We start from the raw sequence: 26,184 nt of genomic DNA, 5'->3' as shown, positions 1-26,184 counted from the left end.
AGCTTTTAGATATGCAAATAAAATATTTCAATAGTAATAAAAATAAAGGAAGAGAACTCCTTAATAATGAAAGTAGAAGCAAATGGAAGTTAATTTCTTTTTAGAGAAAAAGTAAGATAAGAAAAGTAAAAATCGAAAATCAAATCAAATTCAGACCTTGAACTTGAGGAGGAGATTCGAAGGAAATGGACTATATTTTTTCATTACTTTTGAGATCATAGATTATCGGTATCCGAACTCTATTATCAATGAACGCTTAATCCGGCTCGAGGTTTAGTTATACAATTAAGACTTTTTGTCCCTCACTGCAAGTGTGTTTAGTGTAATTGAATTCGAGAGCTTTTCCAACATGTTCAGCCTATATTACCAACTGAACCACAACCGTAGGTCGAGAAATGAAAATTAATATATGATAATATATATATATATATATATATATATATATATATATATATATATATATATATATATATATATATTATGAATAAAATAAAAATAATTTAAAATGTTTTTTTTTTTAATAATTTACGTGAAAGAAAACTTTGAACTTTCCAACTTTTTTGTTTCCTATGCTAGCAAATTTTCCTTCTATATGATTGAAGGCATTCTTGCCAATTTTGATTTGAAACGACATGTAGGTTCAAGCACAGATAAGCAATTTGAGAAGAATACCTATAGGTGTGAAATATGCAAATTTTATTTATTACCAATTATATGATTATACACCTAGGGCTGGATTCCATTTGAGTCAAATTAAAAAATCACACCAAATCAATCAAATTAATTCGGTTCAATTTTGAAAATGTTTGGTTGGGTTTCAAATTTTATAGAAAAAGCCAAATTTTTTTAATAGTTTGGTGCTAATTATATAAATTAAAAAACTTACAATCTTAAAAATTAAGTCAAAAATTGAAAAATTGAACAAAATTAAATTGAACCAAATTGGTTTGATACAGTTTGATTATATAAAAATTTAATTTTTAATTTGTATTTTTTATATAAAAATTCGTTTATATATTTTATATTGATTTGATTTTTTTTAGTTATATCATATATTGTATATAAATTCATTAAATCATTTAATTATAACAAACACAACTTATTAAATTATTTTTAATGGTATCAAAGTGTAAATCGAATAACACTAAACCGTTTTATTGTAGTTTGATTTGATTGATTTAATTTCATTGACTAATAATTTGATTTGATTTGAAACAATTTTAAAAATCTTTGATATCATTTGAAAATTGTTTCAAACCACAACAAACCGAACCGTGAATTGAACAACTCTAATCCCATTCCATCCCATAGGATGGGTCATGGGCTTGGGTCTGATAATGTGGATTCAAACCCAACAGAGATTAAAGAAACTTAGCCCGACCCTGTCTTCGGGACCGACAGCCTCAAACCCAACATTATATTAATCTGTTAGTCCCGCTTTATTTATAACCCCACTCCCCCCTGCGTTCTTCTTCAATGAAATCAACAAACATCTGAGTCGCTAATCCGATTTCTGTTATTTTATTCCAGTTAAAGAGCATCGCTATTCAAGATTGGAATGAAGGAATCCATATAACTTAAAAAAGGTACGATTTAATTCTCCTAGAAACTTCAATTTTTCCTTTCTCTACCCTTTCTTTTCATTTTCGTCCTGTGGAAAAACCCAAAAATCGTTGCATACCTTATACTCGTTTTCCATTTTCTTGAAATCCATTTGAATTTTTGATTTCTCAATTTCATAGTTTCAGTAAATAGTGTTTATTGGCACTATTCATTTCAACGTATTGACTCTTTCCAGTTTCGGGTGTGTTTAGCTAATTGTAATTTTTCAGTATAAAGTTAAGTAATCTTGTGGCTTTTAACTTCAAAGTTTCTTTCTGTGTGCAAAATTTGTTTGTTTGAGCTTTTTATTTTTTATTTTCTTTTTGTGATCAAAGAATTTATTCAGGGGAGCAATTGACAGGTTTCAGCTAGGATTTGATTTGAGGTGATTTATCAATTTTTCTTGCTCCCTATTCTTTTGAACCTTCTGTCCCAAAATTTTTTTGGGCATTTGCTCCTATGGGAGTACATGTATATATATGTGTTTCTGAAATGAAACTGGAATTTGATGACCAAATTTAGCTCAATTTAATTGTTTAGTTCTCTTCAACTTTCTTCTCAAGTGTAAATTAACAGCTGCGAGGTTTCATATTTCAAATGCTGCCCTGTCAAAGACGCCACTTTTCTTATTTGTGTTGTGTTTAAGTTTGTAATTGCTCTAGTTTTAATTCCTATTTGTGATTATATAGGATAGGGCTGCAACTAAAGCATGGGTGGTTATGAGTCAGGTGGTGCATCCCAGGATGCTCGTGATGAAGGTAAGTTGGTTTCTTAAAATAATGATATATTGTTATTTAGTCATTGTTTTAATTGTTATATTGTGTGAATAACTTTTCAACTTGAGTTTATATAGATTGATATTTAAGCAGATAGTTTGTAGTGCATTGAATTTTGAAGGTCTTTTGCAGTTTACATGTTATTTTAAGGGGAATAATGGCGCTTTTTCAGCCTTGGAATGAAGGATTCGATTTTTAGAAATCTTGACTCGTTGTTTTTAGCATCTACATTTACTATTGATTTTGTTTGTTTACTAAAAGAAACACCAATTAAAGACAAAGCTGCACAATCTAGTAGCATTTTAAGGAAAATACAAAAAATGGAAATCAGTATTTTTTTTTTCCTGTGAAGAATCCTCTTTAAGATATGAACAAATTCGAGGTTAATGTGGCCTTTATTTTCACTTTCTTTTTCCTGCTTGATATTATTTTCACTTTCTTTTTCCTGCTTGTTATGTAACATTTTGATGTGGTCCATAATTGGTTTGGCAGATGATGATGAGGAATATGAAGAGGTTGGTGGGGGTAACAGGTTATTGGGATTTATGTTTGGGAATGTCGACAACTCTGGTGATCTTGATGTTGATTATCTCGATGAGGTGATCTTTCTGTCTCTTTTATGTTTCTTATGCTATTTACAATCTTCTGTTTAAATAAACACGAATAATCATATTTAGGTTTCTAGATACATAAATTCATGTGTGAGTGTTAAAGGACATCCTGGCACAAATGGAGTTTCAGTGGACAGTGAGAATTTTTTTAGCTGGAGATACTTTGAGGCATAAGTTGATGGAAAAAGATGAAACAATTGTGCTCCACTGGTTCTTAATTGCAATTGAGTTGGTGGGGTAAAATTTATTTGAGGTGGAGACTTATGGGGTATGCTAAGTTATTTGTGTACGCATTGTTCTTATTGTATAATAAGTTACAAATTGGAAAAAAAAAAATTATTCCTTTATGTAAGACAATTACAAGGTACAAATTGTTACCCTGCAAAAACCTTGAAATCCTTATTGAAGGTTACTCTCAGCACATTATGTGCTAAGTTGTTAAATGAATAACATTCATAATTTCTACGAAAATAATAAATGCTATTTGTATTGTTCGAATCATGTGGGGTTATGTTCTTGAATTTCACATGAAGTAATTTTGTTTTTATGTTTAGGAATTTCAAGCTAATGCTCAAACTTGGTAGGCCTACTTTTTTGGTTTTCTTTGCATAAGCCTGCTCATATGTTCTCTAGCTGGTTTTTATTTCAATACGTTTGCTGGTTGCTCGTGCAAAGAACATCTTTTTCATTTGTTACTGTGATATATATTGAACAGTTTTGTATTCTCACTTGAATGATAAAAAATGCATATTTTCAGGATGCGAAGGAGCATCTTGGTGCACTGGCTGACAAGTTAGGCCCATCATTGACAGATATAGATGTATGGAACTCTTTATCATGTGCTCAGCTTTGTGATTCTCAATTTAAGAAGATTTTTCCTTTTGAATTACTGCTACAGATAATAGTGTTGGGTTGAGGTTAAACTTTTTTTACTGGTTTAGTACTAATGATCCTTTTTTTTTTTTTTTTTTTTTTTCCAGTTGTCTGTGAAATCACCACACGCATCAGCTGATGCTGCAGAACAAGGTGATGTTGTCTGCCAGGAAAAATTCTCTCATGCAGTTTTTGATGTTCTGTTAGTATCTTTGTTTCTTCAACTGATAAAACTTATTTCTCAATTGTCTTTCTTTAATTCATATTTTGATTGATGTTAAATTTTGAATGCTTTAAAAAGAAAAGGTCAATCCAAGTTGATTGGTTTAATAGCTTGCAATACTAGAAAAGAAAATCAAAACTTACTTTCATAGGTTCTGCTGTAAATTGAAGGTGAAACACCTTCAATTCAATAGTTTGCAATATATTTTCTTTTCAAATATTGTATATGTGAAACACCTTGTAGTTGGAAGCCTTACAATTTGATGAGCAGCATAGCATTTTATTCTATTTTGCATAACCTATCACAGGAAATGTTACTTTCAGAAACATAAAATGAAGGACTATGTTCATTACGCTCAAGTTGTTGAGGCACACAAGAGCACAGTAGCAAGGGAAATGGCAAGATAAGCTACCATTACTACTGTACAGTCAACTTCTCCGCAAAATTTAGGAAATATCTAGTGCTGGTTATAAAACTACAGGAAGATACTAATACTTAAAGGTTCTGCACAAGCAAACATTTTCCTGACAAAAGTTTGCTCCATTTCCCTTAATTTTATGTTGTGAGAGAGATGTGAGGTGGTCATCATTATAGAAGAAAAACATGTGAGGAATTCCAGTTATTATTATTCAACTCTGGTCTGTATTCCTATTTTCAGAATTTGGAGGACGGAGAATTGAGAGTTTTCAATTAAGGATACATTATGAAGTGTACTTGAAAGATAAAATGGGTTAAATATTCCTTCCTGTCACATAGCTACTTTTCAATGCTCAGTCAAAGTTGAGTTTGAACTATTTATTTCTCACGTACAGTTAATGGTAGGCAAAAAAAGATGCATAATAATGCTAGATTTGTATTATTTTTTTGCCGATAAACAAATGCAATAGCGGTACGTTCTTGAGAATGTAGTCCCTTATTTTTCTTGTAGATAAGGAAAAAAAAAAAAAAAAAAGAAAAAATACTTCTAAGTAATCACAATTTTTATAAAAGCGAAGCACAGATGCAAGGAACATTTTGTGAACCAAAAACACCATCTTATATGTGAAATGCTCTAATTCTTTTGTTCTAACACTTCAGAAAACATCTGCTTATGCAATAACTTTCTCAACTTCATTGTTTCGTCCATGGACCACCATCCAACTTATGAGTCTTCATATCCTGTTTAATTGGGTTGCTTCAATCTCCTTGATTCACAGATGGGTTGTCTGAACAAAAACTAGCAAATTTAGAGATTCAATCCTCCCTCTCTCTCTCTTTCTCTCTCTCTCTCTCTCTTTAAAAAAAAAAAAAATCTGCATACTATTGCATTATTGGTTTGGTGTTTGATTTATTTTCTGTGCGGATAAGGGCAAAAAAACTTATTGGCAGAGAAGCCTGGATGGATCTTTTGGGTAGCTTGACTTGTATCTGTTTCATTATTCATCTTGTTATCTATCTCTGGCTAATTTTTCTGATAATGCATTTAATGTGTATTTCTGCTGTTAGATTATGATGCGAAGGCTGAAGATGCAGTTGATTATGAAGATATTGATGAGCAGTATGAGGGACCAGAGATTCAAGCAGCCAGTGAGGAGGATTTTTTGTTGCCCAAAAAGGAGTATTTTTCTTCTGAAGTTTCTCTGGCCACATTGGAGCAGAAAACTTCTGTTTTTGATGATGAAAATTATGATGAGGAAGAGGAAACCGAAAGGGAAGATGTGGTTGTGGAAAAAAAGCTTGAAGTTCAAGGTATTTCTTTATCAAATTTTCTATCAGGTGTATACCATTCTTTATTAATTACCATCCTTTATTAATTACTAATTCTTTTTCACTTTTTAATCCATAATAGTCACTTCAATAATTCGTTGTTTTTTCATATTCAAATTGTAAGATGTACGTTTTTATGATCTTGGTTATGTTTTTGTCTAAACATGTTAAACAAACTCTATAATATTGCAAAATTAGATCCTTATTCGCTTGAATATTTAAGCATGTTAATCATCTCGCTTTCTGATGAAATCAGAGCCCAAATTTTTATTTGATAAACAAGCTGCATTTAGCTTGATTCCTAAATTTGTAAGTTCATTCAAAATTATTTTTATGTTTTGGCAATTTTTTATTGGGTTTGCTTAGGTATAAATTATGTGTTTGGACATTTGAATTGATTTTTTTTTTCTTGCTACCATATTTTGAACCAGGGGATATTATTCAATTGACCATGTTTTAGATGAGATTTGAAAATGAATCTTTCATATTTTGATGGCGAAGTACTTTTACACTTCCCTAGCCAACACTTATTTAAACTGGTAAATTTTTTGATGCCATTTAATGGTTTTAGCTTTTCTTTTCTCTTCTTTTATTTTTATTTTTTTTTTTTGTCAATATGTCATCTTTTTGCTGAAGCAATCTGCATTCTAAGTGCTTTTTTCTCACTGTAGATGCATCTGAGTATGACATTCAAAAATTTCCTTGTACTTTTAATTTTTGTTAGGGTTTGAAGAATGTCAGTTTGGGTCAGTTTTGGATAAGACAGTTGATATCACTCCTCCTTTTTAGTATACTTTTAAATTCCCTGCTCCCCCAATGCCTCATTATTCAATAATTTCTTACCATTAAACCATTAATATCTTATGTGGCTTTGCATCTCTTTCTCAGATCAGCAGGATGTTGCAGTAGTTCTAGCAGGGGAAACATCACCACGCGATGGTATACAGCTTGACTCCCTGGATGCTGAAAATCTGGATGATGGCTTGGAAGATTTCGAGGAAGTAAGTTGCGATCCTTTTTCACTTTCATATTTTTTTTATTGCTTTTACATATTTTTGTATTAGATTTCAAAGGGTTATATAGCATGATCTATGACTGCTGTTGCAACAGATCTGTATTCTTCCATTGGTTGAACTTAATGCTTACATCCAATGCAATCATAATGACCAGTCCCGAAAGTTAGATCTTTTCTTCATTTCTTTCTAGATCATAAATTCTATTGGTTGTGTAATTATCCAAAATCATTCTTTAAAATCTTGTATGGTCTTTGATACTCAAAAAAAGAAAAAAGAATGAAGATATGGGGGTTAATATCCTTGATTATATCAAATTAGTATTTCCCACTAATCCAAGAGGCTTCTTTTTTTTTCTGAGCTGTATCTGCCACGTATGGCATTTTCTCAAAATATTGTGTGCACGCCTGTAATGCTGTCATAGATTTCAGCTTTTGAGTAGTCTATATTGCGTATTGTATAAAATAATAGAATAAGAGGATTCGTGTTGAAGGCAGGTGTTCTTGAATTCTTAATTATTGCTGATTCTGCAATGAACTTTTCCACTTTGTAAAAGCTTGTAAGAAGTGAAAAGTAAAAGAAAAAGGGAGTGAAAAAAACATGTATGCTATCAGCTTGTAGTTTAATTTTGGTTCTTGTTCTTCTTCTGAAATGCAAATTGGATATTTTTCTGGTACTTGTTCTCCCTTTTCCTTGAGACAATTGCTGCTTTCTATGTTGATTGATGATAAAAGGTAGCAAGCTGCAAATGTGAATGGTCTTTCAGTATAGAATTATTATTGTAGTTAGATGCATCATGAATTGAGCAGTAATTTGTGTGTTCAGACTTGTGTTAACATATTTTGTTATCTTACCTTTAAACAGGAGATAGCAGATGCTATGGAGGGGCCTCCAGATGATCAAGGTTCCACACCACTGCCTATTTTGTGTATAGAAGATGGTATGGTGATTTTACGGTTCTCTGAAATATTTGGTATTCACGAGCCCTTGAAGAAAGCGGAAAAAAGAGGCCATAGATATTCCATTAACAAGGGTACATCATCATGCCTGAATTGTCTTCTGCGACAGTGTTTCTAAAATCTCTTTATTAGTCAGCTTGTTATAGAAATTTCAAAATGGTCAACTGGCAATTATTTTTTTTAGGAGATTCAAATTTGCATTATGTACTCGTTATTTTGCTTCAGTAAAGTGTGACGTTTTGATCATCTTTTTTATTGTGGTTTACTCTTGGAAAGGAATTAATAGTTTATCAAGAAATTAAAAGTTTTCTATTAACCATGTTTATAATTTACTTCTGAGTGCTATCTTAATTTCTAGATTGTTGATTCATTTTCAGAGAGATATAAATCTATGGATGTTTCTGATGTTGTTGAAGAAGATGAGGAAGCATTTTTAAAGGGCTCTAGTCAAGTGTTTCAGTTGCACTCTTATGTAAATCAATATGATGTCTCGGTGTTTAGTGGTGATATCTTAGAATCTGGAAAATTTGGTGCTAAGCAAGGATCAATTCAAGATGAGAAACAAAAAAGAAGCTCTTGTACTAGTTCTGAGCCAATGAACAAAGATTTATCCATAAATCTTGCCTCGGGATGGCAATCACCATTATGTTCAAAATTCTATCCTCTCGATCAGCAGGATTGGGAAGATAGAATTCTCTGGGACAATTCTCCTGTTAGCAATAATTCTATAGCGAGTTGTGAGTTGTCTGGACCTGATTTGGGGAATTCATTTATAAAGGAAATGGAACAAGCAAGCTCGCCACAGAGTGTTCATTTGGAGCTCCCTATGAATCCAGATGAGCAAGCTCATAACATTTTCCTGCATGGTTCTCCTGTTGTTGTCGAGTCATTTGACTCTGGAGATTCTTCAGGACAACTGGACCTTTCATCATCAGAAAGCAGATCCCATCCACAACTTTTGAGGTTAGAGTCTCAGTTAGAAGGGGAGAAATATCATGATGTTGGTGGTAGAAGAGAGAATAATGCTGTGGAGATTGTCCAATGTGATGCTGTAAGGCGTTTCAGCAAACTCACATTGCAAAACAAAGACATGATGGAAGGTTCTTGGTTAGATGAGATAATATGGGAACCCAATAAAGATCATATGAAACCTAAGCTCATTCTTGATCTTCAAGACGAGCAGATGCTTTTTGAAGTTTTGGATAAAAATGATAGTAAACATCTTCAGCTTCATGCAGGGGCAATGATAGTGACCCGGTCTCTAAAGCCTAGGGTTTCACCTGATCTATCTGGTCATGGATATAATTCTGGTTGGCAATTCAACATTGCTAATGACAAGTTCTACATGAACAGAAAAATTTCTCAGCAGTTGCAATCAAATTCTGGCAAACGAATCGCCTATGGTACCAAAGTTCATCATTCAGCACCTGCCATTAAGCTGCAGACAATGAAATTGAAATTAAGCAAGTAAGATTGGGTGCTTTATTTTTCTGCAGGAATTGTTTATTCTGTTTTCATATGCATATAAATTCCCAAATGCCATCTAATGTAAAAATTTGGGATAATTTTTATTTGCATGTCTAAATTTGCATGGCTAAACCGTGTTGCATGGAAATTTATTTTATATATATACTGCTGTAATCAATTATTGTAAATTAAACTATTGGGGAGGAAGTATGAAACTGGAAATCCCATAGAAACTCCAAATTGAATTTCTTTACTTAGGGACTGTGGCTGCATTTTGATCATAAATTAGGATATAATGAAATTCAGATAGATTTTTTTTTTTTTTTAAATTTTTAGATATGGTCACAAAGAGAAGGAAAAAAACAGCTATTGAGTGAAGGGGATAGAACAATGAGTATAAGGAAAAAGAAGTCTTGTGAAAATTTGGTTCGAGCTGATATTCTTCTAACCTTCTCTTGAACCGTGAAAACATTTAAATCCCTATTATTGAAATAACAACCTCAAAAAGACCTATTACTTCTTGGCATTAGTGTGGACTTAATTATAAACAAAGCAGCATGGAGACAAAGGATTCATATCGCCGATCCTAACTAGTTTGTCATTAAGGCTTAAATGTTGTGTTCTTGTTTTATTGCAATAACAACCTTAATCAAGGCCATAATTGTATTTGCATTTGGAAAAAATGCCTTAAAACTCATATTTCTCCAGATTGGTGCATTATGTGTTGTAAGCATAGGACTTTCATTATGAGCTAGCCTTCTGTTTGGAATTGTCTTTGTGGTTTATGGTATCTTATCCTCTAGGTTTTAATCTCTGTTTGTTGTTTCTTCATAAAATTTATTTTCTTATTAAAAAAGACACAAATGGTCAATCTTGGAGTTATCTGTATGATGAGATGGTACCTTGGGTTGCTTCACCATTCTACTGTAAAAGAATGAAGTCTCCAGATTCTCAAGCTTTTCAAATGGGACTAAAAATTAGATGGAATCTCTGACTGTATTAGGTGCAGTTTTGAGCCAGTAACGAGTCTTTGTAAACTCAAGATATATGGGCAGAAGCTTCAAGTGCACTAATTGAGCTTTGGTTGGACTCAGATTATGCTCATGGCTACTGTTCTTATTATTATTTTTATTGATAAATGGAACTGGTTTCTTGGTAGATCTGGCTATTAATGTTGCAGTATTTTAACTATTGAGAAATTGTCAGTGTTACAGTTTTTTTATTGTCTTAATGAATTATGATTTCTTATGAAGTTTGACAAGACCATTATGCCTCCCCACCCACTCAGCTACCTCCATTCCCCATAGTTGAAGTGTTTGTTTTTTTGTCCTTTTCCTTGAACGTTCATATCGTCCAAAGTATTGGTTTTACCTATTAATTTTATGTTCTACGCTTTCTAAATTCTCATTTCGATATTTTCTGCAGTAAAGATTTAGCTAATTTTCATCGACCAAAAGCTTTGTGGTATCCTCATGACAATGAGGTGGCTGTCAAAGAACAAAAGAAGCTGCCTACGCAAGGACCCATGAAAATCATATTAAAGAGCTTGGGAGGTAAAGGAAGTAAATTACATGTGGATGCTGAGGAAACTGTCTCTTCTGTTAAAGCAAAGGCTTCAAAAAAGCTAGGTTGCAATCTCTCTTCTGCTTGTGATTTGCCCAATCTCTATCCTTATTTGTTATTACTGTTGCTGCTCATGCTATTATACCTGTTATATGCATGTATGGATGCTGAGGACAGAGTTGTTAAATCAAACATTTTCTAGAAGCTAGATTGCAGTTATTGTTGTTGAGAGAATATATTGTAATTGTATTTCTTGTATCTCATCAATCGATTACATAGGTCTATATATAAGGAATTCCTATGTTACCTAGCTATTTAGGAATACAAATCATAAACTAATTAGGAATCTAACTCCTAATAGAACTCTATTTACAACTAATCCTTAACACTCCCCCTCAAGTTGGAGCATAGATGATAATCATGCTCAACTTGTTACAAACTATTACTTTCAGCAAAGCACAATACCATACTCAGCAACTGTACCCACTTCATTATAGCAATAAAGAACCCCAAACCAAATAGTAGTAGCAGAATCAAGACAACACACTTAGGTTGTCAAAACAAATCTCACTGAACCAGAAAACAACTCATAGGGCTGTTTCAAGCTTCCATAATCAATGCCTCAAAGAGGAAACCCAGTAGCACAGATATTCAGAAACGCATCAAAGGAAAATCTGGCAAACAGAGCACACCACTGAAGGCCAAGAACACAATGCTAACTCACTGGGGTTGCACTGCTCTCGACAAAGGAGAGAGTTCAAAAGCAGAATACCCGTAACTGCAGCAAAGGTGCAGTACTAAACCCTAATGCAAAAAGGAATCACTAGAAAATCACCGAAAATTACCTAAACCAATTGTCACAGCAAAGGAAAAATATGTTTCCTCAGCAAATTAAAGCAACAACAGTAGCAGAAGATTGCCTGACACAGCTGTAACAGAATCGCAGCAAACAAACCTATTGAATAAGCCCAAGAATAAAGATGCAACTCACTGGGTTGCACGTCTATCTTCAAGTCAACGCCGGAGAGAGGAACCGGAGTGAAAAAGACCATTGGACATGCGCCAACGCATGAACTAGAGCAAGAAGAAAGAGGAGACGCGTGGGGGCCATTCACTTGGAATCCGACAACTGGATTCTGGGGAGGCGCTGATCAGCTGCTGGAGAATATCCTGAGGTCGGTGGTGAGACAAAATACTAACTCTAGAAAGGCTTCCTAGGGTGGCAGTGGCTTCTCATAAGGGAAGTTTCGGGATTTTTTTTTTTTTTTTTTTTTTTAATGGAAGGCTCTGATACCATGTTGAGAGAATATATTGTAATTGTATTTCTTGTATCTCATCAATCGATTACATAGGTCTATATATAAGGAATTCCTATGTTACCTAGCTATTTAGGAATACAAATCATAAACTAATTAGGAATCTAACTCCTAATAGAACTCTATTTACAACTAATCCTTAACAATTGTAACTAAATTAACTTTTTTTTTTTGTCCTTTTTTTATTGGTTGCTTTGAGAGTCAGATACCTTGTCAACCAATTTGTATTTCTATTGCTATATTCGTTATTAAAGTTCCTTCTCTTGTTGTCAGTTTATCAGTCCATTTAATTTTCTTCATCTTTGGTTGCAAATCCGATCTATATCCTTAGTTATTATTGCTGCTTCTGTAATCATTGCAATTAATATAATCCTTGGTGTTTATACATCAGTATTTCTAATTATTGTAGAAGGATAAGCGCTTACTAAAAATATGTTTGTATATATGGTTTCTGTAGATTTCAAGCCTTCAGAAATGGTGAAGATCTTTTATTTGGGGAAGGAGCTTGAGGATCAGAAATCTCTCGCTGCCCAAAATGTTCAGCCAAACTCATTGCTTCACCTTGTTCGTACCAAAATTCATTTGTTGCCAAGGGCACAAAGGATTCCTGGGGAGAACAAATCTTTGCGCCCTCCTGGGGCATTTAAGAAGAAATCAGACCTTTCAGTAAAAGATGGCCACATCTTTCTGATGGAGTAAGTTGCATCCTGTTCTTATTTTGATCTCAAAATAGAACGTGGAGATGTTCTTAATTTAGCAATTGCTTTCTTGACATTTATCTACTTCCATTCCACTGAATTTTGATTTTTAACGATTGTGCTCTTTTTTTTTTTTTTTTTGCTCCTGCACATAACTTGAAACATTCACAAATTAGAGATTCATAGTATTATTACAAATTATAGTTTAGATTTGAATCCAAATAATCTATTGTATGTATCCTCCATTTTCAATGAAAAATGTAATGGGGGTATCCTTTCCGATGCCTTTTGCAAATTAAGTGATTCCAGAACTCAAGTCTATGATCTTCCAGTCATAACGCAACTTTGCTTCTAGTATTACTATTCGAGGTTGCATATATAATTTTTTGTAATGTTTTCTTAGGAAAATTGAGGAAACAGATAATTGGTGTCTTCAAGCAAGATTTTAAGTGACGGAATCAATCCTAGGGGTCAGTATTGAGCCATATTGGACCAAATTCCATTGCTATCATGAGTTCAAATATCTCAAATAAATGTTAAAAATGAGAACTGTTACTACATATGTTGTAATCTTTTTGATTGAACGAATTTCTAGGTTTAAGAGAAATAATAGCCAAACAACCAAAATAAAACCTTATTTTGTATAAAGCTTTTGAAGCACCAGCAGTATAAGCATAATTGTTAAAGGCACTGTTCAGGTGCCAGGCGTGCTGGGTTTTAAGGCAATTTTTGCATGCAGGGCAGGCATCAACTACCTCATTGTTAAAGCCACCATTATGAGACTTTTAGTCTCCTAATCTGCGAGAATACGTTATTGACACATAAGAAAGTTAATAGAAATGCCATCGTGGTAATCCAAACAGTCGCTGGAATGAAACCATTACCACTTCACCTGCTTACAGTACTTCTCTTTCTATCATTCTCATGCCTCCTTTGTCTGTCCTTCAATCAATCGTTTCTTGATACCTATCCCTCCCTCTCTTTGTTCCCTCTTCTTTTTTCTTTTTTTCCAAAACATTGAAATATAAACTGCCTAGGATGTGCTTCAAAAAAATATAATAGATACTTCTGGAAATGGAAAACCTCCAAATCCAACGGCATGTGGTGGATTCATCACTTAATTTGCAGGACATAAATTTTCTTTATGGGTCAATAAAAGCTTGTCTATTGTGTGCAATGCATAGGTTTTATCTTCAAGCAATAATTTCTTATAAATTTGGGGTATGACCTAAGATTTTGAATTTTTTTTTCTTAACTTTTTGTCCTTTGTATTTCACTTTTCTTTTTGGGGGTTTTAAACCTCAAGTGCTTTGATGTATAATATTATAATTTGTTATGGATGTTTACTCTTAATTGACTTATTTGGCTTCCACTTTTTTTTTTTGGATGGGAAAGAGGAGGGAGGGTTACAAATACTCTTCATTCTTCTCTTCAAGGGAAAAATTTATCACTGCCTCTGTCCCAGAAAGGTTGTCACCTTCTCTGTTTCATATAGTTTAAGCAAATATAACAAATACCATGCAACTCATTTTTTATACATCATTCTTTCTTTTATAACCCTTACATATTCTTATGTCATAATAAATGCACTCTTTAAATTGAAGAATTAATGAGGGTAAAATGGGAAAATTAACTCTAAAGATTTTTGACTTTATAGATATAGCCATGTAGTTTGGGACATCCACTAAAAGAATAGTGGAAATCATTTTTGATTTTTGTTGTAAAAGATTCAACATGAAAAGAGAAAAGGATATATATATATATATATATATATATATATATATATATATATTATATCCCTTTTACCCTTATAATTTGATTGAAATCCAAAACTAAGTTAGAGGATAGTATTCCTTTTTTTTTTTTCTAATTTAATCTCCACTCCCATTATCCCTACAAATTAGAATTCGTCCTCTTCCTTCCCTTTATTCTAATTTTTAAACCCCCAAAGACAAATGGGTAAATATTTTCTCCTCTCTTCTGGTTCTTTTCTAGCCATGCATCATATTAGAGGCTTTCCTTATGTTCTTCTTGAGGTATGAATTTCATTTCATCAGCATCATGCATCTCTTGTTTATTATTGTGATAATAGTTCTTATTTTGGTTCCTATTTCAGTTTTTTGTTTTTGTTTTTCAATCTATATGGAGGTGAGATTTCACTATGGTCTTATGTTTCTCTTTCCTATAGATATTGTGAGGAAAGACCTTTATTATTGAGCAATATTGGCATGGGTGCAAACCTCTGCACTTACTATCAGAAGTCAAGCACTGGTGATCAATCTGGCATCTCATTGCGCAATGGAAACAGCAGCTTGGGAAATGTTGTAGTATTAGAGCCTACTGATAAATCTCCTTTTCTTGGAGATATAAAAGCTGGTTGCAGCCAATCAGCGCTTGTAACAAACATGTATAAAGCACCCATTTTCCCCCATAAGGTAGCATCCACTGATTATTTGTTGGTTCGCTCAGCAAAGGGAAAGCTTTCCATAAGGCGCATTGACCAAATTGCTGTCGTTGGGCAACAGGTTTGTTTGCTTTATTGTATTTTATGCAGCTCTAGAAGGTTGCTTCATTAAATGAATCTCAATTAGGCTTGTTCATTTTTTTTTTTAATGACTTCTCATTGTCGTCGAAGCAAAGAAAGGATTCATATAGCTGATACTAACTAGTTTAGGATTAAGGCTTGGTTGTTGTTGTTGTATTGTCGCTGAAATTGTTGCTGATTATTATTTTCATATGTTGGTTGATGCTCAAGATGTTTGGAGTTACATGGTTTTCATGTCTTTTTATTAGTTGTGAAATCGACTTTGCAGACCTTGTCTGCTTTTAGTAGACTAGTGTGTATCCAGCTGAGAAGTGAAAGACAAGTTTAATGACATTTGTGGTCAACACCTAATGTTGTTAGGTGTGCTTGCTAATGTTTTTATTCACTTTTCTGTGCTTAATGGTACTTTATTCTGCAAATGTTCTGCTCTAGTTAGGATTAGAATTCATTGTTTGATTGTGGAATACGCATGTTTGGTAAGTTCATATAACTGATTTGGATCTGATTGGATGGGGATAAGAGATCAGTTTGTTTGTGTCAGCAAGGAGAATGATGCAGAAGACTATAAGAAATTTGATGCAATCAAGATACTGACATACTTGCTCAGAGATTCATTCAAGTCTGAGCAAAGCTCTAGGCCCTAGATTTTAGAAAAATGCTGCAAAGACTATGACGGCCTCTAATGGATTCTGGAACTTACAGAAATTAATTGTTGTTTTATAATATCTTAACAAAATGGCATCTCTACACCTTTAATCTTTAGTTAGCATGAGTGCTTCACATTCATCACATTTATATCGATATGAATTGAAATAGTAGTTCTACCTCTTCTTCCCCCACCCTTTCTTCCTTTTTCTCTCCTCCTTTTTCTCCTTTCATCTACTTCATACTGGAAGTTTGGATGCATTGGTAATTTAGTTCAAATTACTGCTAATTGACAATTCCTATTATGTGCACATGTAAATTTGGCTTGACTGATTGTTGTTTGCAGGAGCCCCTTATGGAGGTATTTTCTCCTGGGTCGAAGAATCTTCAGTCATATATCACAAATAGGTTATTGTTGCATGTATACCGCGAGTTTCGAGCAGCAGAAAAGCGTGGCATAGTTCCTTGGATACGTGCTGATGAGCTGTCAACTCAGTTTCCAAACCTTTCAGAAACCATGTTGCGGAAGAAAATGAAGGAATGCGCTGTATTGCGGGTATGTTTCCTTTAGAACTAACTGTAAATGTTTGCTTGATCATGATTTTATGCTTTATCCTTATGGCTGTAGTATTTTCTTTTTCAATTGTTTGTGATACATGGGTATGCAACTTACAGAGGGATGCAAATGGACATCTGTTTTGGTCCAAGAAACGTGATTTCATCATTCCATCTGAAGAGGATTTGAAGAAGTTGGTCTTACCAGAAAATGTGAGATCAATATCTTTTTCTTTTATTATTTCTTTAATAAACTTATAATGGAATGGAAATAACCTTATATAATTCGATTAGTCTAATTGTGCTTATTGTAGTTCCACTTAAGTTTTTTTTTTTTACTCCTTGTAATTGATGCTAAATCAATATAACTTTGCACTGTTATGCTAACAGCACTAAGAAAGAGATGAATGCTTAATTGGCCAGAAAAATAAGTGACAATTTCTAAAATGTCAGCATGCTAAATTGCATGATGCCTGTTTGAAAATTTCCCTTTATAATTATTTATTTAACAGGTAGTAGGAATTACTCCCACTGTGATTTCTCGAAGGAATGATTATTCTTTTATTCACCTTACCAAAAGAGGATATCAATGTTTTTAGTTAATCGAGAGAGAATTTTTTCTGTATTTATAAATTTGTTGGATTTTGTCATCAGATACCAATGCCCTTATGTAATGTATGAAGTCTTTAATGTTGTGAAACATGCCTACTATTATGTTAGAATTGCACTAAACTACTTCATCGCCTTTTGGTAATCATAAAAGTCTGATGCATGTTTGAGGTTTGTGACCCAGTGATTCGCGTTGGAGATATGCATTTTCTCCCATGAATCTGTGCAACTGCAATACAGGATGAAACTGGTTAAGGCATGGAAAAAAATTGTGGAGGGGCTGAATGCATCTATAACAGAACAGTTTGTATTTGGCTTGTGATAATCTATGCTTCTTTTCATTTTATCTTGAAAAGAATTGCAGATTTTTGTAGCTTATTCAACTTTACCTTGAGATTACATATATAATGATTTTATGTAATGGTGTTTATTTAGTTCGACAACTACAATTGTGCTCCCAGGGTAGTAGCACATATTGCATGCTCCAAGTGTCATGGGCTCAAATCCTGCCATTGAAATGATACCTAGATAGTATAATATGTTGCCTGTTTTTGAAGTTCTAAAATCTGATGGGTTATTGTTCGTATTTGGTATTGAAGCTCTTTTGAATCTTAGGGGGTAATAGGCATTGCATGCTCCATGGAAGTGTTATGGGCTCAAATCCTGCAATTGAAATAATACCTAGATGATATAATATGTTGCCTGTTTTTGAAGTTTTAATATCTTATGGATTATTGTTCCTATTTGGTCTTGAAGCCGTTTTAATGATTATCAAAAAGGACAATTAGTCATGCGTGTAAACCGGTGTGGATCTACATAATTCCTGTCAGCAAAAATAGGCAGACGTTTAAGGACCTGCTTTCTATTTCTAGAATGTCGGCATTGCTCCTGTTTTAGTGTAACCATACAGAAATCTCTTGTATTTTGTATCTGCAATTATTTTCTCGATCAGTTGACAAATTATTTATCCTCCTCTCTTGCATTAGGTTTGTGCTTATGAAAGCATGCAAGCAGGTCTCTACCGTCTCAAACACTTAGGAATTACAAGGCTAACAAACCCAACTAATGTTTCAACTGCAATGAGTCAACTCCCTGATGAAGCAATAGCTTTGGCTGCTGCATCACACATAGAGAGGGAATTGCAGATAACTCCATGGAGCCTGAGCAGCAATTTTGTTGCTTGTACAAACCAGGTAAGAGTTTTCTTTTTGTTGGTTTATGGAATTTAATATCAAGAAAGCACACTTTGAAGGTTGTCACAAGTATCAGCTAATTTGTACAAAGATTTGTGTTCAGTAAGATACTGATTTCTGTCTTTCTGAGAATCTGATCAAGATAAATTATATTCCTCATGTAAGAGAAGAGTCATGTTCTGGTGGTTGGACAGTTAGTAATTTTCTAAGACAAAACATATTCTTCATGCTCCTCTAAACCAAAGCCTGTAGGTCAAATCTTTTACTTCAGATTCCACAAAATGATATTGAAAATCATCATGTTCTGTTTCATACTCCTGTATTCCTTTTCCTACTTGATTGGACGGGCTTTATGCTTAAAATTAATCTGATATTCTGTAATGTTATGATTATTGGCACAGAGAATAGATCTTTTCCCCTCATCTAAGCTCGAGTTTTTATGTTCTCAGGATAGAGAAAATATTGAGCGTCTTGAGATTACTGGAGTTGGTGATCCATCTGGTCGGGGCCTGGGATTTAGTTATGTCCGTGCTGCTACAAAGGCAACAGTGTCAAATGCAATGGTGAAGAAAAAAGCAGCTGCTGGTCGAGGAGGTTCCACTGTTACTGGGACAGATGCTGACCTTCGTAGATTAAGTATGGAGGCTGCACGGGAGGTATGTTGGTTTTCTTGTGATAAAATTTCCAATCAGTTGTCTTGATTTAACTATGGGATAGATAAGTTTTATTTCAAAGGCATTGGATAAATTAATTAAGCTGTATTGGAGCTTGTCAAGTGACCTAAAATATGAACCTTTGCAGCATATGAGTGGAATACTTGAATGAATTCTGCATGGTGTGTCTAAACTACATCTTCCCTTTGTCTTCCAAACATAGCCAAACACAGAATAGCCATCTTTCTTTTCTCTCTTGCCTCATATTGCCAATGGTTCTTCTTAGTGAAAGCAGTTATCCACCAAACCAGCAATCTTCTTCCTTATGCCTTCATAGTAAAATTCAATCTAATCCTATGCAAACATTGCAAACAGATGAGATAAATTGAAAGATATTTGCTTCAATAATCTTCTCATTCCAGGTTCTTCTCAAGTTCAATGTTCCTGAGGAACAGATTGCAAAACAGACTAGGTGGCATCGTATTGCTACGATACGAAAGCTTTCAAGTGAACAGGCAGCATCAGGGGTAAAGGTTGATCCAACAACTATTAGCAAGTATGCGCGTGGCCAAAGGATGTCCTTTCTTCAGCTACAGCAACAGACAAGAGAAAAATGTCAAGAAATCTGGGATCGTCAAGTGCAGTCTCTTTCAGCAGTGGATGGTGATGAAAATGAGAGTGATTCTGAAGCAAATAGTGATCTAGATTCCTTTGCTGGAGACCTGGAAAACTTGCTTGATGCAGAGGAATGTGAAGGGGATGAGAGTAATTACGAGTCCAAGCATGACAAAGCAGATGGCATGAAGGGGCTAAAAATGAGAGGACGTGCTTCACAGGCTCAGGCAGAAGAAGAAATTGAAGATGAAGCTGCCGAGGCAGCAGAATTATGCAGATTGCTCATGGATGGTATGTACAATTTGTTTGCTGACTGTTGCATGAGGTCACTTCTAATTGGATGAATGCTGGAGAATTTTTGTAGGGTTGTAGATGCTAAGATATATGAAAGTATAATGTCAAGTTTTTTATTCCATAAAGAACCTCATCTACTGCACCAGATAATTGCTTTAGAAAAATCCAAGACAAAAGTGTTTGGTTTTATGCAATTAATTGAATGGGAAGAAAAGGGAAAAACAAACAAAATTACTTTAATATGTTGAGTACAGATTTCTACTTGATGTTTCAAATTGGTAATGATTCTTTATAATTATCACCGACATCACTACAATGTTCATACACATTGTTAATGCCATTGAGCATTATTGGAACATATGTTACTAGAGTCAACTATGAATATCCGATATGGGTAAATATTTGGGGTTAGACTCCCCTATTTCAGTGCTTTAATAGATGTTCTGCTAATTTGAAGTATCAAATCAAAATGTCATACCAATTTACAAGTGCCCTTACCAAATGTAATCACCATGATAATCACTTTATCCTTACCAATTCATCGCTTTAATTCCTTTTTCTTTTCTTTTTTAATTAGAGTATCTATCTACCAAGCAATGTAATTAAATTCATTTGTCAATTTGTTTTAAAAACCTTTGCACTTACTGTTTCAATTGCATTTCAGCTCTTAGATTTTCTTTCTTTCTTTCTTTTTTTTTTTATTTTTTTTTTTTATATCAGTCTAACTAAGATAAATGCTGATGCTTTCTCAAATATAGTTAGCTTCTGCAACTGACAGGATACATCGGATGAGCATATTACTGGTAGATACGTTTTATATTTGAACTTTGATACATTACTTACTACAGCAATCATACTGCAGATGATGAGGCTGAGCAGAAGAAGAAGAAAAAAACTAAAATTCCTGGGGTTGGGGCAGGATTGGCACCTCGTTCAAAACCAAATTTTGTTGCTAATGCAGAACGAATTAAGAAAACAAACAAAGTCCATCCTAATGATTCCTGTCTTCCAAAAGAGAGCAGCATTAGAGACTCAAAGGAGGTAAATGTATGTCATTCTAATTATGTCTTCTTTTACCTCATTAGAAAATTTATACCTACATCTAAAAGTAGATATGTGGGCAATAGTGACTGTACTATGTTTTACTAACAGGTGGAAACTTTATTTGCTAAAAGGAAGATGTCTGAGAAGTTGAAAGCTATTAAAAAGAATGGTACTTCAGATTCAACTATAAGTACAATTAAAACAAAAGTCAAAATATCGGGTGAAGGACCCAAGGTGAGTGAACTCATTCATCTTTTCTTATTTGTTTTCTTACATTTGTTTAGTTTCTAATATTTTTATGAAGCTTTTCCTGTTTATTGGATATGTTTTTTCAGGAAAATTTATTTTAAGATACTTCTTTTATTGTAAATGCTCTGAACTTTTCTATTCCTGGTTTTATATGCTTGTATGTGTGGTATAGATCAGAGAAATCCCTTCCTGTCTTGCACTATATAGGATTGGCCAGTCAATGCTTAATTTAGGTGAAACTAGATGCCCATATGAAAAATGTGGAACATGCATGCTGATAAATCAGAGGCTCACATGCAGCTCATGTCAACACTTAATTATTCAGAAAACCAAACAAGGGGATACTCATTTATTTAGTATTGGACCACCCATAGCAGGCATCAACTCTATTATTCTATTCATAATGCCTTTTGCTTATCACTTTATTTTAAGTTTATATTCTATAAATGCATAAATCGAATATTATTCTGATGGGCTAAAGTAAACTTGCTCAAATTCATACTCTAGTAAATTATTTTTGGCTAGATTATCACTTGTACCATCATGGCTTAAAAATGTCCCATCTACCAGTCTTCTGAATTTTGTTGGAGACGGAACTATGGTTTAATTGGGGTTTGAAAATTTATATTTTGAGTGCTTTTTCTTTACAATATCCTCTTTTCTTTTTCATTTTTCCTTCTTTCTTTCTTTTTTTTTTTTTTTTTTGGTATTTGTGGAAAAATAATCTAGGTATTAAACCCATGAGCAGCACTTATTTGCAAGTACACAACTTGAGCTGAATACAGTTGGTTCTTGTCTCCTATTGTTAGTTCCAAGAAACTGCCAGAGAAATGTTCTGATACTTTTATTCTACATTGTTGAATTTGTTATTTTTACTTGAGACAAATACTTAAGATGATACCGAGTGAGAATGTCTGAACTCAGAAACTCTGCTAAAATCAGGTTAATAATTAGATAAAGCTAAAATTTGGTTCTTGCTGTAGTCCCCACATTAAACTCTTGTGAGCTGGTATAGAAGTGGGATAATCATTTCCCTCGTGTTATGCGCTAGTATCAGTAATGGATTTCACCTTAGTATGCTTCATCAGATTGTGTTACAGTTATTTCATGCAAGTATCTCCTATTGTTATTTCAGTTATCTATTTATTTCTAGCTATTGCAGATGGTGTTATGCTTAATATTATTGAGTTGACCTGTTGGTTTGCAGTGGTGTTATCAACACATTAGATATGTCAGAATCTACAACATATCCTTTTGGCATATGCCAAAGTGGAATTACAATTTGGAGTTCTGAAACATGTGGTAGTTGATCCATTTGGTATCTAACGTATTAGTATTTAGGAACTAATGGAGTTGGGGTCAATTAATGTTTTTCCGAGTTGGGTTCAATTGATTTTTTTCATTATCACCAAAATTTTACTTGGTTTCAATTTTTTATGATTACATAAGCAATTCACTTCGCCTTTATATTCACCTTATAACTATATATACATTTATTTGTTATGTAATCAAAAAATTATTTGCTTGTCTGCATCTTGGACTCTGTTGCATTTTCTTGGTGAGAAAGCTGCCAACAACTTCATTGAGTTTCCCATTTAATATTCTAAATGAACTTATCTACTTCATGTCCATACCAGACTTTTAAGGAGAAAAAACCATCAAGAGAGACTTTTGTCTGCGGAGCATGTGGTCAGGTGAATAACTTGCAAGCTAGTAACAGTTGTTCTTGATGTTTTTTCAAAGGATTTATCACTAACCTCTTTGATTAACCAGCTTGGACACATGAGGACCAACAAGAATTGCCCCAAGTATGGAGAAGAGTCTGAAGCACAGGTTGAAACTGCAGATTTGGAAAAAGTTTCTGGAAAATCAAATTCTCTTGATCCCTCAAGTAAGTCTATGCAGAAGTTGCAAAAGAAAAAGTCCATGCCAAAAGGCACAGTCAAAGTCCAACCTTCTGAAAGTGAGAAATCTAGTTTGAAGGCAAAACCTCTGCCAGTTAAGTTTAAGTGCGGCTCCACTGAGAAACTATCTGATAAACCTGCTGATGGAGCTACCAAAAGTTCTGACTGGCCCGTCACTTCTGATGCCCGGCCTGACAGTTCTGATGTGGAAACTGGGAGTAAGCCTATTGCTAAGGTTAGTAAGATAAAAATATCCAACAAAGCAAAAACCGAAGATGTACAAGTTGAATTGCACAAACCTTCCATTGTGATACGTCCTCCAATGGATACTGATAGAAGCCAAATTGAATCTCATAAGCCGTCTATTGTTATTCGGCCACCATCAAACACAGAGAGAGATCATGTTGAATCTCACAAGCCCTCTATTGTAATACGTCCACCGGCAGTAAAAGATAGGGAGCAGGCTCACAAGAAAATAGTTATCAAGCAGCCCAAAGAGATCGTTGATCTTGACCAGGTCAGTCAGGATGGAAGCACTGGGTTTGAGTTCCGAAAAATTAAAAGAATAGCTGAATTGTCAGGTATTGAGAATCGAAGGAAGTCACAGATCTTGCATTTTCCTGGAGAGTCAGCAAAGAGGAAATCTAGAGAGGAAGGAAGATGGTGGGAAGAGGAAGAGAAAAGGAGAAATACAGAAAGATTAAGAGAAGGGAGAGCAAGAAGGATTTATGGGGAAGAAACAAGAGGAGTTGAGGAACAAGGACTTGCTGAGCTTAGGCGATATGAAGAAGCCGTCAGAAGGGAGAGAGAGGAAGAAGAGCAGCAGAAAGCCAAGAAAAAGAAAAAGAAGAAGAAAAAGCCTGAAATTAGTGATGACTACTTGGACGACTACAGGGCAAGCAGAAGGATGCCAGAAAGAGATCGGGGTGCAAAAAGAAGGCCAGTTGTTGAATTGGGGAGGTTTGGTGCAGAATATACCCCTGCAACAAAGCGTCGTAGAGGTGGAGAGGTATTTCCTCGGCTTATTCTTAGCTTCTTATTCTTAACCTATGGTTTGCCATGTTTACATGCCATGATAGATTGCCTCCAATCTTAATAGTTATAAGTCAAATTACTAAGCTCTATCCTAGTTAAATTATTATTTATGGATTTTGTAGAGTTCTTCTATTGCAGTATGTAGATACAAGTCTTACTGGCTGTTTACGGGAAATTTTTATGTAGTGACCGGATAATTTATTTCCAGACTTGTTTGAGGACATTGAATTTTTTCCCCTTCTTTTCCTTAGTATTTTGGACAGTATAATCTAGCTGGATTTTCCAAATCATAGCCCATTTTTTGCATTATCTTCTTAGCAATAAGGCCATAGTTGGATAAGGCTGGCCTCCCTTTTTTTGTAAGAGGTTCCACCTTCGAAACTGTAAAGTGGAGTGGTTTCTCTAGTGCTAGTGTTGAGTTTTGTATGAAGTGAGAAATTCTCATTCATGCTTTTGAAAAAAAATATTTAAAGGCCTACTTATACAAAGGGCTGAGATTATAAGTAAAGACCTAAACTACCCTTTAAAATAAAGAATAGACTCCTAAAAATACAACTACACAAGACAACGGCTACTCTGTTTTCCTGGAAAAGAAGTAAAGTTACAAGCAGCTTAGTCTTCTTTTTGTAATTGACATTACTAATGTGCTGAGTTTTTTCTTTTTCATGTTATGTTTTATGGCACATCTGGATTCCTTGATTGTCTGTCTATATTGCATGATTGAAAATAAATTTAGGTATTTCATGTGTTTGTTTGTGTGTGTGTGTGTTTTATATGTTACCTATTTTAACTTTTTCAGATAAACATTTTTTGATTGGCCACCTTCTAACCGAGACATTTGGTTAATTATAGAGATTAAAAGATAGGGGAATTGGGATAGAGAAAGAGACAGTATTGTACTTTGTATTCAAATTATTATCTCACTTGTTTTATACATACCTATAATCACTACTACAAATATCTTCCTCCAGGTTGGCCTTGCAAATATCTTAGAACACATTGTGGACACCCTTAAAGATAAGTTGGATATATCCTATCTTTTTCTAAAACCAGTATCGAAGAAGGAAGCTCCTGACTACTTGGACATCATAAAGCACCCCATGGATCTATCAACAATCAGAGATAAAGTAAGAAAGATGGAATATAAGCACCGCGAGGATTTCAGACACGATGTATGGCAGATTACATATAATGCTCACTTATACAACGACAGGCGGAATCCTGGTATTCCTCCCTTAGCAGATCAGCTTTTGGAACTTTGTGACTATCTGCTGAAGGAACAAAGCCATAGCTTATCGGAAGCTGAAGCCGGGATTGAATCTAGGGAAAATTAATATATTCACTGTCAGATTCATCTCATTGTTTGTCTGAAGACCCTTAAGCGGGGGGAAGCAATTTTTTCTTCCTCTTGGGGTTGCAATGGTTTGTAAGGCTGGCTTTTGACTCTGGCTTGTTCTTGTATGCAATTGTGCCTTGTAAAATAACAAGTTGTATCCTATCATTTTTCGTGTATATTTGAGTGATTTTGTCAAGTTATGGCCTTAGGTGCTGTTAATTTATAGAAATTCATTAACAACGAAAATTCATTTGTGTATGTAACCGGACAGCGCAGAATCTGGAAAACAGGATTGGGTGTAATAACATTTTTAATTCTATTGGCTGGGATTCTTCCCCTCCTATCAAGTGGTCGCTGAGGACTGTGAAGGTGTCTGACCTGATTCTAATATATTCTCTTCGTTCCATAATTCTTGTTTTTTTTTTTTTTTTTTTTTTTTTTTTTTTTTTTATTTCATACTTAATAATAAAATTTAAAAAATGAAGTATTTATAAATACAAATCTATTTATATTAATATTTTTCTTTTTTGGTGTTTGTCAAAACTTTTCTTATGTATGCGTTTTCATACTTAATAATAGATTTTAAAAAATGAAGTATTTTATAAATATAAATCTATTTATATTAATATTTTTCAATTAATTCTTAATATTATAACCAAG

The 26,184-nt window shown here is 34.0% G+C and overlaps 1 protein-coding gene across 4 annotated transcripts; it reads left to right on the top strand.

The window, feature by feature from the left end:
* The first annotated feature begins 1,431 nt into the window (after positions 1–1,431).
* Positions 1,432–25,871, top strand: HAF01 (HAC13 protein (HAC13)). 4 transcript variants are annotated; one of them, XM_089722280.1, is made up of 22 exons: positions 1,432–1,586; positions 2,292–2,360; positions 2,871–2,977; positions 3,747–3,809; positions 3,970–4,015; positions 5,571–5,813; positions 6,720–6,832; positions 7,709–7,877; positions 8,181–9,270; positions 10,696–10,898; positions 12,607–12,844; positions 15,036–15,372; positions 16,384–16,593; positions 16,713–16,805; positions 18,188–18,394; positions 18,844–19,050; positions 19,470–19,953; positions 20,819–20,997; positions 21,109–21,234; positions 22,887–22,943; positions 23,023–24,162; positions 25,160–25,871. In XM_089722280.1, exons 2-22 carry the CDS (start codon positions 2,312–2,314, stop codon positions 25,520–25,522), a joined length of 5,724 nt encoding a protein of 1,907 aa, XP_089578406.1. In that variant the 5' UTR covers positions 1,432–1,586; positions 2,292–2,311; the 3' UTR covers positions 25,523–25,871. The 4 variants fall into 4 exon arrangements, with proteins under 4 accessions (XP_089578406.1, XP_012069188.1, XP_020534043.1 ...); XM_012213798.4 differs by having other exon boundaries at positions 20,819–21,003; XM_020678384.3 differs by having other exon boundaries at positions 5,571–5,840.
* Positions 25,872–26,184: the final 313 nt, after the last annotated feature.

The sequence above is a fragment of the Jatropha curcas genome, chromosome 6 (genome assembly GCF_041381405.1).
Source record: "Jatropha curcas cultivar XTBG-Jc1 chromosome 6, XTBG_Jcur_1.0, whole genome shotgun sequence".
Lineage (NCBI taxonomy): Eukaryota > Viridiplantae > Streptophyta > Magnoliopsida > Malpighiales > Euphorbiaceae > Jatropha > Jatropha curcas.
Note: the sequence above shows the minus strand (reverse complement) of the source record. Positions and strands in the feature narration are given on the sequence as shown.